Source organism: Hibiscus syriacus, unplaced genomic scaffold (assembly GCF_006381635.1).
Source record: "Hibiscus syriacus cultivar Baekdansim isolate YM2019G1 unplaced genomic scaffold, ASM638163v2 tig00111650_pilon, whole genome shotgun sequence".
Lineage (NCBI taxonomy): Eukaryota > Viridiplantae > Streptophyta > Magnoliopsida > Malvales > Malvaceae > Hibiscus > Hibiscus syriacus.
The window spans coordinates 769,480-783,515 of record NW_024063146.1 but is presented as its reverse complement, the minus strand read 5'-3'; the positions used below and the strand labels follow the sequence as shown (position 1 = coordinate 783,515).

Below are 14,036 nucleotides of genomic sequence, written 5' to 3'. Positions count from 1 at the left end.
TCTTCCTAAAGATTGTTCCTCAAGGAACCTTATTCTTGATTTTTTTAGGCTCGTTTCTTTAGAAGCCTCAATTTAGTCTTTCTTGAGATCATTTCCCTAGAAACCTCAACCTTGTCTTCCATAAGACTGTGTCTCTAGAAATTAACTAAAGATTTATGACAAGAAGAACTCATTAACCAATTTAAAGTCCCAAAATGGGAGAGGTTCAAATGACACTCAAAGTCAAGGTAGATTCTCATATCTGGTGGTTGCGAGACAAGTTTTCACAAGAGAAATTGATTTTCAAAGATTATATGGAATTCTAAACTTTCAGTTATGACGTTATCAAATTCTCAAACATATACTAACAAGTGGTAATGTTTAATATCCATATTTGATCTTCCCTGAAGAAGTAGTGGCACAAATCTGCCTCGATTCAATATTCCCTGAAGAACAGTGGAATGAATCAACATTTCTAAATCTGATATACCCTGAAGAAGCAGCAGAGCATGTCCCCTTTTTCCAGATTTGATCTTTCCTGAAGAAGTAGTGGAACAAATCTGCCTCGATTCAGTATTCCCTAAAGAATAGTGGAATGAATAAACATTTTCAGATTTGATCTACCCTGAAGAAGCAGCGGAGCACATCCCTTTTTCCAGATTTAATTTCCCTGAAGAAGCAGTGGAACAAATCTTTCTCCATTCAATATTCCCAAAAGAATAGTGGAATGAATCAACATTTCCATATATGATTTACCTTGAAGAAGCTGTGGACCAGATCCCTTTCTAGATTTCGTATCCAAGAATCTCTCTTGGGATATTGTCCATTTACAGTCTCACTCGAGACTATATCAAATTCCAAAAGCACATATTTGACCGGATGAAAACTCGTTGTCTCATCGTCTTTACCCTATTCTTGTGTTAACAAGAATAGGCAAAGAGGGCAACTGTCGACATCCATTTTCGTCCGGAGACTGTTATTATTATTATTATTATCATTTTATATTTATTTTATTTCTATGGCAGGCCAAATTACAAACCCAAATTGAGCCCAAATACAACCAGCCTAAGTGACCTAACGAACCCAAACCAAAAACCAAACAGTATGTCCAAGTCCACTGAGATTAGGGTTTGTTGAAACCTTAGCCTAACCCTAGCCACATGTGTCATCGCCACCTTCACTGCCAACCGAGAAGACCATGCAGCTGCCACTGTTTTAGCCACTGATTTTCATCATCTGGCCTCTGTCGTTTCAACATATCATCATCATCAACTCACATCAATAGGGAAATCCCATTAAACAAATCAGTTTACCTAATCAAACACCAAACCCATTAAACAAATGAAAAAAATCCCGAAAAAAATCCCAAAAAAAACAGGATTTGGTTTTAGGGAAATCCTTCCCCTATGTCGAAGGCCTCACCAAATCAGTCACTCTCCCCATTAAAAATGACTAAGCATGAGCAAATTAGGGGGAGTTCGTTCTTGGAGAAAAAAATATATGAGAGGAAATCTAAAGAAAATGGGGGGGTTTCGGTTTTTTAGGGGGAAAGAGAGTAAAAAAAGAAAAGAAGAAGAAAAATTGAAAAAACAAAACAAAAAAAGAGAAAAAAGAGAAAAGGAAAGGAAAAAAGAGGAAATCTTACCGTCGAATCCGAGCCTTTTGTCATCGTATCTCTGAACCTCATAGGTAGTTCCCTTTTTATTTTTTTGGGTTTAAACTTTAGAAATGGTGATGTTTCGAGTTGGGTTTGAGGATAGGTAGTTTAAGGGTTGGATAGGGTGGTTTTTTGGGGAAAATATAAGGTCATCGGTCCCTCATCGGTCCCTCATCGGAGACGTGAAGGGAGGCGGCCGGTGGAGAAACTTTCTTCTCTCTCGGTTGAGAGGAAATGAAAAAGGGGAGAGGAGAGGAGTTTGAGCGGCCGAATGAAATGAAATGGGTTTAGGTTTTCCCCAAAACCTATAATAAGATATATAATGGGAAGCCAAAACGACATAGCTTTGGCTCTAGGGTAACTTTTATTTTTGTGCATGGGTAAATTACACGATGAGGGTCTATGGTTTGTTAGATTTCATTTTAGTCCCTATTTGAAGGTTTTTAGAGATTATGATTTTAGACTTTTATTTCACGTGTGTTACAATTAGGTCACTTTCAGTTATTTACTTTTATTTATTTTAATTTCATGCTTATAATTCTGAAAACTCTCATTTTAGTCCTTATTTGAATCTTGTTCTTATTAATTTGAGCTATGAATGTCGTAATTATTTAATTTTCTTCCTTAAATACGTTTGCTCATTTATGATTTGATTTTGTAATTTTAAAATTGTTGTATTTTAACTTCATTTTTTATTTTTTGTGTTGTTTATTATTTGGTAATTAATATGTAAATACTTTGTTTAATTATTGTTTATAATTTATGTTTGTTATTTGCCTTAGATGTTAATACTAAAGTTGGTGTATTAAGCCTTTAGGTATTCTACTTTTAGTTGGTTAATATTTCAATTAGATATATATGTGTATGTTTTTAGTTCATGTCAAAGCGTATGTGTTCATGGTAAATATTTTGTATGTTGTTTTGTTGAAATAATTATACATATTTGTTATATTATTAAACTATGCATACTAGATATAATATAGTATAATAATGAATATTTATATAAATATGTTAATTGTATTAAATTTTATGCATGTTATATGTGTGTAACTAAATACATATAGGTCTAGGTTTTATTTTAATGTAACCCTCATAAGCATTTCTTTACTCGAAATGAAATAATTTAACTAAGGGTAATATTCGTTCATTTTAAGATTGTTGTGAACTGACTGTCTTAATGTATAAGAAAGTTGTTTTCGATAATTTTAAAATGAAAGTGTATCCCGTTAAGTGAGATGAATAAAATTGATTACATTTAAAATTTGGAAACTGAGAAAAATATCATGTTCTTTTAAATAAATTCATCGAGAAAATATTGTTAGATATGTGTTTAACTAAATTCATATAGTCTCGATGTATTCAAATAACTAAACATCCTTATTCTCATTAAAGGTTGGTAAAATAAATATTTAATCGTATTTGTTTGATATGTGTTTAACTTTCATTTTATTTTTATGCATGTTTTAATATGGTTTCAAAAATAAATCACATTCGAATTAATATTGATTTTTAGGATGAATTCGTAATATCTCTTTATTTCCATTGGAGTAATAAATGATCGCTTTAAGGCATGAGAGATCATTTATTTTCGATTGAAAATAATTAAATGTTATCGTTTTCCCTCATAAAATTTAAAGTATATGTTTTAAAAAGAAAGTTTAAAATTTATTTTATTTTATTGTTATTTATACATTTGAATTTAAAACTAACGAACTTTAGGAACGAAATTATAATATTTATTTATTTCGATTCGAGTAGGGATTGAATGCTTTAAGGTATAAGAGGTCGATTCTGCTCGATAGAAATAATTAAATATTATTGTGTTTCATATTAAAATTCAAATTATATTATTTATATTTGATCTTAAATTAAATTAAACTGAAATTCGTAAATTTCATTGCAAAGACAACTAATTAATCAATTAGGTACCAATTTATAACGTTGTGGGGTGTTAATCTTTCATCACGCGTAACCGACTCCCAAACTCAAATTTTTGGTAATGCAGATAGTAAATTTGTTGTTTTAATTAAAATTAATATTTTTATTAAATTAACAAATATATTTTTTGGTGCCCAATCACATCCTAATCAAAGATTGGTGGCGACTCCTCGAATCACATCTTATGATTAAAAATGTCACTAAATTATTCGAGACAAGATCTTTTAAAAATCAGGTTTTAAAAGTTAAATTTATTTTTTTAAGAAAAATCGTTTCGACAATAACAATTCTAATTGAATTAGATTAAATATGATATTTTTATTCTAATTTTACTTCACTTAATTTAATATTTTCATTTAAAAAAACCTAAACTCAATCTAAACTTAATTTTTTTTAATTATAAATTAAAATCTTTCAAATTCAAATAATTTAATATCTTACTAATCACTATTCTTATTATTAATCTCATCAAAAATCAATCTGATCCTCCTCCCGAATTGACCAACATAGAATTTAGCAAAAATATTCCTTAACCGTAAGCGAAGAACAAATAAAGTTTTGATACACATCGGCTGCTGCAAAGGAGTGATCTACAATGCCACGTGAAGAGAAACGAAAACGGTTTCATGAGGCAGTTCTCAAGACACTCTATCCACCGCCGTCTCCGCCGGAATCGGAGGAGGAAGAGGAAAAGAAGCAGGTGATCGCATCAGACAGGCCTCTCAACTTCGGGCTTGAAAATCCAGGTTTTTTTAAATAAAAAATTAATGAAGCAAATCAAGTTCTAATTGTTTGATGAAATGGTAGAAAATGTAATCAATTTTGGGTGGCAGATGATTTTGAAGCGAGCAAAGGCAGTTCCCCAAAGACTGGTGACGAAGATGACGGATGTCAACCTGAGACTCATAAGCTGAGTAGAGCTCAAAGGAAACGACTTAGAAGGAAAAAGCTCAAAGAAGATGCTTGCCGCCGTGGAAAGATAATCGGACCTTTGTTACCATCACGCCAATATGACGGAGTTGATTCATTGCAAGGTGAGCCTGAAGGTGTTCGACAAAATGCCCGAGACGAACAAGTTGCTTCAAGTGACAAACCGGGTAAGATTTCAACTTGGTCTTTTTGCATCAATTTTTGTGTAAAATGGTTGATAAGCTTGGGAAATTTGCTTCTAAACTGAAGAATTTTCTTTGAGTAGCCGATCAGCAAGGTGATTGTAGTAGCAAGAACAAGTTGAAACACAGGAGGATAGCTAAGAGGTTGGCTAAGGATGGACTAGAATCCAATAAAAGTGAGAATTCTGATGGAGGTAAAGAGCGGAAAGTAATCTAGTAAAAGAGAATTGCTTAAGCAAGTCTCGAATTACAAGTAAGGTACGTGGCCCGAATCGATCTAGATTAATCAGAACACACCTTGAAAATCGGATGAGCAACCAAAAACAATAATAATTGAAGTCCTTTAACGCGGGTAGTTGTGATTAAGAATCATGGCATTCTTGTTGTGAAGAAATAGGTAGTTGCATGGGCCAGAGCTCCAATGTTGTTGGATTACAAACTGAAAATCGATGTAGGTTAATAAAAACATTGTTACAAACTAAAGAAGTTCATATTAACTAATAAAATAATTAAAAAAATAAATTTATTGTGTTGTATAGTCGCTAATGTAATTTCATTTAAGTCGGTGTAATCACTGGATTAAATGTTTTGTCCCAAAATTACATCTAAAATAAGGAAGTGGAACTTCGAGTAGTATTGTTCATTTTTCAGAAGAAAAAAAGTAAAGCTTAATATCTTTTTTGGCAAATTTTTAGTTCAAGGTCTGGTGTATCCAGAAAACCCTCACTAGTATACTCACTCATCAAAAATCAGATGTATGATGTAAATCGATCAAAATTAATTAGGACGGAGTCCTAGAACCGAGAGTAAAAAAGAGAGGATAAAACTAAATAATTGAATGAGTGAGTAAAAGTTAAGGGAAGCCACTCAAAATATCTCATGAATTTGAATTTGAATTTTAAATATAAATTATCTTTGATCATATAAAAGTTAGAGTAAAATATCATATTTTTATGAGTTGCTCACTTTTATTTTGATCATAGATGTTTCGATTTAATTAATTAGATCATTCAACTATTTAAATGTTTCAATTAAGTCATTGGCAGTTAACTTTTAATTTAGGAAATGATGTGACAGTTAAAAAATTTGGTATAATTACATATTTGGTATTTAATATTTTTACATTATATCAATTTAGTCATAATTTAATTTAATTAAATAAATAAATTTAATCTCTAATTAGATAGTGACATGTGTCACTAATATTTTCATACTTTTTATTTATTCAATTCAGTATGTTTGGTACTTAATATTTTTACATTCTATCAATTTGGACATAATTAATTCAATTAAAATAATTTTAATATCTAATTAGATGGTGACATGTGTCACTAATATTTTCATAATTTTTATTTATTTAATTCAGTTTATTTTTCCTCTAAAAGGAAGGTGGTTACACGTGTTACTCTTATATTAAAGAGAAAATCAATTGAAGAGAAAATCAATTGAAGAGAAAATGTGCGCTAGGAGGTACTCAACTTTACCATGAAGGAATATCTGCAAGCACCTAAGCACCAAACCAAGACCTTTTTCTAGTTAACTTTTACAACATTCATTATATATTTTTACATCAAACTAAAGGTCGGATTGGTTTTAAGAAATATTTTCTGTTTTTGTTTTTAAAAAATGGTTTTCATCTTTAGTTTTTTTTAAAAAAATATATAGAAAACATGTTTGGTTAATATATAAAAATTTAAATAAAAATAATAAAAAATATTAAATAAAAATAAACAAATAGTTATTAAATACTTAAATTAAACTATAATTATTAAAAAAATCATTACATAAATTTAATATGCGAGTTATACAAATATAAATCAATAAAGTTGATAAGAAATTTTATAACACAAAAATTATTTTAGTTTATAATAAGAATATAATGTTGATGCATATTGGACATCTATTAAATTTAAAAATTAAACAAAAATATTATTATAAGAAAGAGCACACAAAAGTGTCATTAAAATAAAAAAATATGTTTAATGGTAATTGAGGTCCTCAAACTTTTGGGAAAAAACTAGTGTAGTCCCTAAACGTTTTTTGCACTCAATGTAACTCTTAAATTGAGAGAAAAAATCAGTCCAACATTTTAACCAACGGAATCAAGAGTTAATTGTCACACCACTTACGTGACAATTCACGAAGCTTGCATGACAATATACAATATTAATGTTATAGTTCATGATACTATTATGACAATAATCGGTGACGATTATGTGATAAATGAGCTTAATTATTTTTTGGCTAAGTTCAAGGGTATATTTGATCTTTTTAGAAAGTTTTAGGACTTATTTAACTTTTTAGAAAAAAATAAGAAATTATTTAACTTTAAAATATAAACAATTATTAAGATATTCAATACATTAAATATATAAATTATTAAAAAATCAGTTTAAGGAGCACATTAAGTGTAAAAAATTTAGGGACCATACTGATTTTTTACAAAAATTTAAGGGTTTTAGATACCATTAAGTCAAAGAAATGTTAGAATGATTTGAACTCATGTAAGTTAAGTTAAAAATCTAGATCTTATATTTTCTTATACTTCAAATTTCCAAAACAATTTTAATGAAAACATTTTTTTTTATGTTTCAATTTTTTTTACTTTAACAAAATCTGCAACTCAATGAATCGAAGCAGGTATATTCACAAAGTGCATAGCAAATGTCGGGCTCAACCCAATATGTTGTATCGATCTCAAAACCAGAACTAAATAATTTAAGCTCTTTTATTTAGGGTCTGTTCGACGGTAGTCATCAATTTAAATATTAAATGTAAATGGTCTATAATATTATCGGTTCATCTGGTTTAAGTCTCTCCGCTGTTAACCCTTATCGAATAAGTGACATAGCTGAGGGACTAAAATCAAACGGAAGTTAACGGTTGATGGAATAAAATCAAATGGATTGGTAACATTATGGACTATTTATCCTTAATTTTTAAATTGATGACCAAAGTCAGTCAGACCAAAAACAAAGGGGACTATTCGCATAGTTTACCCATAATTTAAGCAGTGTTTCGATTAAAATTTTGATGTGTTTTGACGTTCCTTAGGGTGTATTACGGCTTTTCACTGAGGGGGTGGATCGAAGCGATTGTAGAGAATAATTGATTTGAAACGAAACACTTCATCTATGGGCATTGTAGAAAGGATAGAATATGACCCTAATAGTTCTTCTCGGATTGCTCCAGTACGATGGATCAAGGGGGTCTGGGTCTGCCAGAGGAAATTGAAAACGATAGAGGAATTCGCTCCGCCACATAAGATCCTCGAACGTACCACGACCACCATCCACGACCTATTTTCGTTCTCTTCTCTGCCCGGGAATGTGGATCAAAGAAAGGTAGCTTGGTTCTCTCCTGGACTGATGGCGACTTATGTAGTGGTCGACCCTCCTACCAGAATGTCCCCTTGGTCGAAGAGCGTCTTGTATAGTAAAGGTGCAGGAAGCAAAAAAACTTGCGCAAAGGATGTCTTCTTCTCTACCCTCTCCTCTCCAAAGGCCAAGGGGGAGACTGTATCCCTTTCCTTCGGTAGCTCTTTTGGTTTCCCAAGGGTAGCGGTAGCTGGGGCAAAGCCCACTTTCTTCGCTTCATGAATGAGAGAGAAGCTCAGAGGAAAAAACACGTTCTCTCTTTGTGAGGTCCAAAAGGGGAGAATGCATAGCATTCTCTGGGCACATGGGATCAAACGTAAAGCAACGCTTTCTTGGCAGAGCTTTAAGCGGTAAGATACTTTAAGGCTTGTTGGAGCTGCTGAGCATAACGAATCGAAGCCGAAGACGGATCAAGGTAGCCTGCCTGCCAAGCCGATAGGCGAAAGGCCAAATGATAGAGCGTGCAAAGTCGATCGTGCACCTGTCACTTATATAATAGCCAGTCATCAATTAGAAACAGAAAAAATGGTGATGAATTGCGATTGGTCCAAACCTTCAACCAGCGACTTATTGCGACCCACACAGAATGCTCATCCATACTAAGACCTTATTCACACAGCGAAGAAAGGCCGAGTGGAAGGGGGCAGTCAGCTGGCTCGAGCGGCAGGAACTTTTGCTAAAATAATGAAGGAAACAGCACTCCCCACACTTTCTCTTAAGCTTGTGCGGCTACCCTACCTACCTTCGGGTGTTGAAAAACTCATAGATTCATGATGTCGGACTACTATTGAATTGGTATAGTTTGCAATCCCAACCACGATGCACGTATGCTTAGAAATGCTGGACAAAGACGGAGACGGAGACGGAGACAAAGATGGAGAGGTATTATAGTATCCCACATGCTATAGAGATTGGGTTGGTGTTTAGTGTACTGACAAGTCGCGGATCCAGAAATTTATAAATAAGGGTTCAAAATTTTAATTTTTTTCCTTAAAAAAAATGGGGTGCAAAAAACAATTTCTTCCATTTTTCTTAACATATTATACTAAATTTTACTTTTTTTTTCTAAAAAATGGAGATGCACTTGATCCCTAGGGCTTAGTGCATCCGCCCATGTATACCACATATTAGGTATAAGATCGAAAAGAATGCATTGAATGGATGCTCGAGCATTGAGAAGGAAGGACACTTTCAGAGGCGAAAGCATTATTCGTGGTGTTGTAAGCAATCCAGTGGATCATCCTCATAGAGGAGGTGAGGGGCAAAAATAGTGAACAGGGAAGAATTAAGTAAGGGGAGTAAGTAAAGTATAAGTGCATATGGCACAAAAAGAAAATTCGATTTCAGTAAGACTTAAGAAGAATCGTAGTTTAGATTCAAGTCGGTTCAATACTAAAAAGATTGCAATCCTAATTTTTCCCTTCTTTTCAAATGTAGTTGGTCTTTTCTCTTGTACTCGACATGAATTTCAGTCTGATTTGGATCAAACTAAAATCCATGCTCCTGAGTAGAGTGTTCCGCCTCCTCTTTAGTCATATTCTTGGCTACGAGATGCCCCTTTTTGTGGGTTTAGTAGTCGGTTCGCTAGTGGGTTCATGCTCTTGGATAACGTAAATAAATAAAAGAAATTATTATTTTTAAATAAGATTTGTTTTAAAATTTAAAACTTTTTGAAGCGATTGAGATTTTCTGATAACCACATTTATCTTATTTATTAATTTTTATGATTTTCCCTGCAAAATATTAAACTTATTCTTCTTTTTACGCATAAAAATTTATTTGCTCCTTTACAATTTTATCAAGTGGATTTTATCTTGTTATTTTGGTTATAAGATAGAATTTGTTCAAAATTTTCTTAATCAATTGACAACGAGCACACACTTTGTAAGTGTAGCTGCTCGAATTCTAAACTTTTAGGGAGAACAACATTCCCTTTTAACATTGAGTCAACGATAATATTTTATTGTTATTTCATGACAATATATAATTATCCAACTACTAATTTAATTCGAAGGGCTCACTTAATTTAACAATATTGTAAAAAAAATTAAATTAATAGAATTTTTAATTATGAACTATTAAATTCATTGAATTGTTTCAAATTAAGTTGAAATTAATAGAATGTATAAGTTTTAAGGAGTAAAAATATTATCATACCAAACTATATTAGATATTCCTTTTAATTTTAGGATAAAGTATACAAATGGTCCCGACTATAAGATAATGCTTTGTTGAGTTTTCGACTATTAAATGTTACAAAATTATCCTCTAACTATAAGACGTTGTTTCGTTGAACCGCTCGACTATTAAAAGTTACAAAATGATCACCCAACTATTCATTATATTCTAAACTCGTCATTTTCTGTTAAAAAAATTGACGGCTCATTTTCCCTAAAATGAACGTTAATTTTTAACGGAAAAGTACGAGTTTGGAACATAATGAATAGTCGAATGATCATTTTGTAACTTTTAATAATTGAGGGACTCAAAAAAATAATGCCTATAGTTGAGGGATCATTTTATAATTTTTAATAGTCAAGTGAATCAAAAAAAGTAGTAACCTGTAGTTGAGGGACCATTTGTGTACTTTACCCTTAATTTTAATGACAAAATGAGCAATTTGGATTTAGGAATTATATTTGAGTGATTTGTTTGTAACTTTTAGAAAACAAATTGATCCGTTTGTTTTCCAACAAATAATTGAGAAACCTTGAGTGTAGTTTACCCAGGACGAATTTTGTAGGGTTTAAACAAGCGTTGCCCGTTTCGTCTCCACTCGTTCCAAATATAATTATCAGTCTAACGCAAAACCCTAAACCCTGCCTTTCCCTTCCTCACTCTTGCAATGGCGGAGCTAAAACTCTCAGAGAGCCGAGACCTGACCCGAATCGAACGAATTGGGGCTCACTCACACATACGGGGCCTCGGCCTTGACTCCTCTCTGGAGCCTCGTGGCGTCTCCGAAGGGATGGTGGGGCAGGAACAAGCTCGTAAAGCCGCCGGTGTCATCCTCCAAATGATTAAGGAAGGTAAAATTGCCGGCCGAGCTATCTTGTTAGCGGGCCAACCTGGAACCGGCAAAACCGCCATCGCCATGGGCATGGCGAAATCCCTTGGCCTGGAAACCCCTTTCTCTATGCTCTCTGGCAGCGAAATCTTCTCCCTGGAAATGTCGAAAACAGAAGCTCTGATGCAAGCGTTTCGAAAGTCCATTGGAGTTAGAATCAAGGAAGAAACGGAAGTGATCGAAGGTGAGGTCGTTGAAATCCAAATCGACCGTCCGGCAGTTTCTGGGGCGGCTTCAAAAACTGGGAAATTGACGCTGAAAACGACGGATATGGAGACCGTTTACGATTTGGGGGCGAAGATGATAGAGGCATTAGGGAAAGAGAAAGTGCAGAGTGGGGATGTGATAGCTATTGATAAAGCTTCAGGGAAAATAACGAAGCTTGGAAGGTCGTTTTCGAGGTCGAGGGATTACGATGCAATGGGGCCGCAAACAAAGTTCGTTCAATGTCCAGATGGAGAGTTGCAGAAGAGGAAAGAAGTAGTACATTGTGTTACCCTTCATGAGATCGATGTCATTAACAGCAGGTAAATTCTAACAATTGGATTAACAAATTTTACATAGATTAACAAAAAGTATGTCTGGATGGAAAAGAAAACTAAAACATTTTGGTAGAATTTGCATGTTAGGTGTTTTGCATATTTAATCCGAATTAGTAATGATTGTACTTTGGAGGATTCTGCAAGGTAAGAGCTCTATGTATGGTTGAAGAAGGTTAAACTCAATCAGCTCATAAGTCGTTGATTCTTTGCTATGGCTGTGGGTTAGCTTCTTCCTATATTTATGAACTCAACATATGTAGCATTCTTTATACCATCACTACATATGTTTTGTAATGTTGTTAAAGCAAATATGATTATACTATTATTTTGTGACTATTAGGGAAGAATTGGTGTATGGCAGTTGTTTGATTCGAACATCGTACCTTGTTCGAATATATCTCACTAGTAAGGAATTGATCAATCCCTAGAAAAATTCATCCTAAGCTCAATGTATGCATATCTGGTGCAAGTCTGCCTTTTTGGATAATGGACTTTATGATGTTTTGTGTCGTTCTACTATAGAGGTTCATCTGTTCTTAGTTATCATCTCATGTTTCATTATTTTCAAGTTTAGAACACAGGGATTTCTTGCTCTTTTCACTGGGGATACCGGTGAAATCCGAGCTGAGGTGAGAGAACAAATTGACACAAAGGTGGCAGAGTGGAGGGAGGAAGGGAAGGCGGAAATTGTTCCCGGTGTTCTCTTTATTGATGAGGTTCACATGCTTGATATTGAGTGCTTTTCTTTCCTGAACCGTGCTCTTGAGAATGAGATGGCTCCGATATTAGTAGTTGCTACAAACAGAGGAATAACCTCAATCCGTGGCACGAACTACAAATCCCCTCATGGGATTCCGATTGATCTTCTCGATCGATTACTAATCATCACCACTCAACCTTATTCTGAGGATGAAATTCACAAGATTCTAGACATCAGGTGCCAAGAGGAAGATGTAGAGATGTCTAAAGATGCAAAACAACTGTTGACCAAAATCGGGCACGAAACATCCTTGAGATATGCTATTCATCTGATAACAGCATCTGCATTGAATTGCCAGAAGCGGAAGGGAATGGTTGTGGAGGTACAGAACATAACTCGCGTTTACAGTCTGTTTCTGGATGTAAGGAGATCAACACAATACTTGATGGAGTACCAAAAAGAATACATGTTCAATGAAGCATCAATGGTCGATGGTGGGGATGCCGATGCCAATACCATGCAGGACTGATGGCTCTTTCTGGTATGGTTGAAGGATTTTCATTATCATGTTACTTTATTAACATTCTTTAGACATGGATACCATGATGTTACTGCAATGTGTTCTTGATCAAACTTGGTATTATTTGGTTGGTTTCACTGTGCAACAGTGAATTTGTATTGTAATCCCGTGGTAGTTTGTGTTAATTAAATTGTAGGATTTACTTCCTGAAACCAAGTAGATCATGTCGAGTATATTTTATATTCATGGCAGACATAAGCCTTACATGAATTGCATGTAAGCAAATTTATTTCAAGCATGATAAAAAGATATTAAATGAAGGCTTTATATATATAAAGAGTAAAATATACCAATGGTCCCCTATCTACATGAAATTGCTTTGTTGGATCTCCGATTATTTAAAATTACAAAATGACTATTCGATTATTCATATGTTCTAAACTCGTTTTCTTTCGTTAAAAATTTACGGTCATCTAAGCTGAACATTAATAAGTTGGATGCGATATGATAAAATTTGGTATAAGAATCGTTTGAGTTGTATTTTATGGATCGACTCTCCGTTTAATTACTGTCGAGGTAGTGTTTGAAAGATTATATTGTTTAGCCAGTGCTTGTAAGTAATAGCGGTGTCAGTAGACATTATTAATATGATTTTTATCATATCATAGTCGACAAGTTATTGTTCAACTTAGACGATTGTTAATTTTTTAACGAAATATGAATATTTGTGTGATAATTTTGTAACTTTTAATAATCATAGAAATCGACAAAGCGACATCTTATAGTTGATGGATTATTTTGTTACTTTTAATAATCAGTAGACTCCACACAGGGCATCATCCTAGAATCGAGAGACTCATCAAAGCATCAACTTATAGTTGAGAGACCATTTGTGTACTTTACCCTACAAAATACCTAAATTATACATTTTTTTTCAATTTTGTTGACTAAACTTTCCTATTTAGGTGCCTAAATTATACATCATTTTGTAAATTTTCATAATTGGAATTTAATAAAAAAATGTTTTATCATTGAGAAATTATTTATAGATTTTACTCTTATTATCTTATGGGAACAAATTCCTTACCCGGTTAGCAGAATTGTTTCGTGCTAATTTTACGAAAGTTTTAGCATCATAAAATCA

At 33.3% G+C, this 14,036-nt stretch overlaps 3 protein-coding genes across 3 annotated transcripts; all 3 read left to right on the top strand.

Moving 5' to 3' along the window:
• Positions 1 to 4,086: 4,086 nt before the first annotated feature.
• LOC120166942 lies at positions 4,087 to 5,071 on the top strand. The gene is made up of 3 exons (XM_039176095.1): positions 4,087 to 4,320; positions 4,408 to 4,671; positions 4,770 to 5,071. Exons 1-3 carry the CDS (start codon positions 4,170 to 4,172, stop codon positions 4,901 to 4,903), a joined length of 549 nt encoding a protein of 182 aa, XP_039032026.1. The 5' UTR covers positions 4,087 to 4,169; the 3' UTR covers positions 4,904 to 5,071.
• Positions 5,072 to 7,787: 2,716 nt separating this feature from the next.
• On the top strand, positions 7,788 to 8,922 carry LOC120166945 (60S ribosomal protein L2, mitochondrial-like). Its single transcript, XM_039176096.1, has one exon. The coding sequence runs from the start codon at positions 7,821 to 7,823 to the stop codon at positions 8,283 to 8,285; it is 465 nt and encodes a 154-aa protein (XP_039032027.1). The 5' UTR covers positions 7,788 to 7,820; the 3' UTR covers positions 8,286 to 8,922.
• Positions 8,923 to 10,858: 1,936 nt separating this feature from the next.
• Positions 10,859 to 13,104, top strand: LOC120166912 (ruvB-like 2). The gene is made up of 2 exons (XM_039176078.1): positions 10,859 to 11,657; positions 12,247 to 13,104. Exons 1-2 carry the CDS (start codon positions 10,909 to 10,911, stop codon positions 12,899 to 12,901), a joined length of 1,404 nt encoding a protein of 467 aa, XP_039032009.1. The 5' UTR covers positions 10,859 to 10,908; the 3' UTR covers positions 12,902 to 13,104.
• The last annotated feature ends 932 nt before the right edge of the window (positions 13,105 to 14,036 follow it).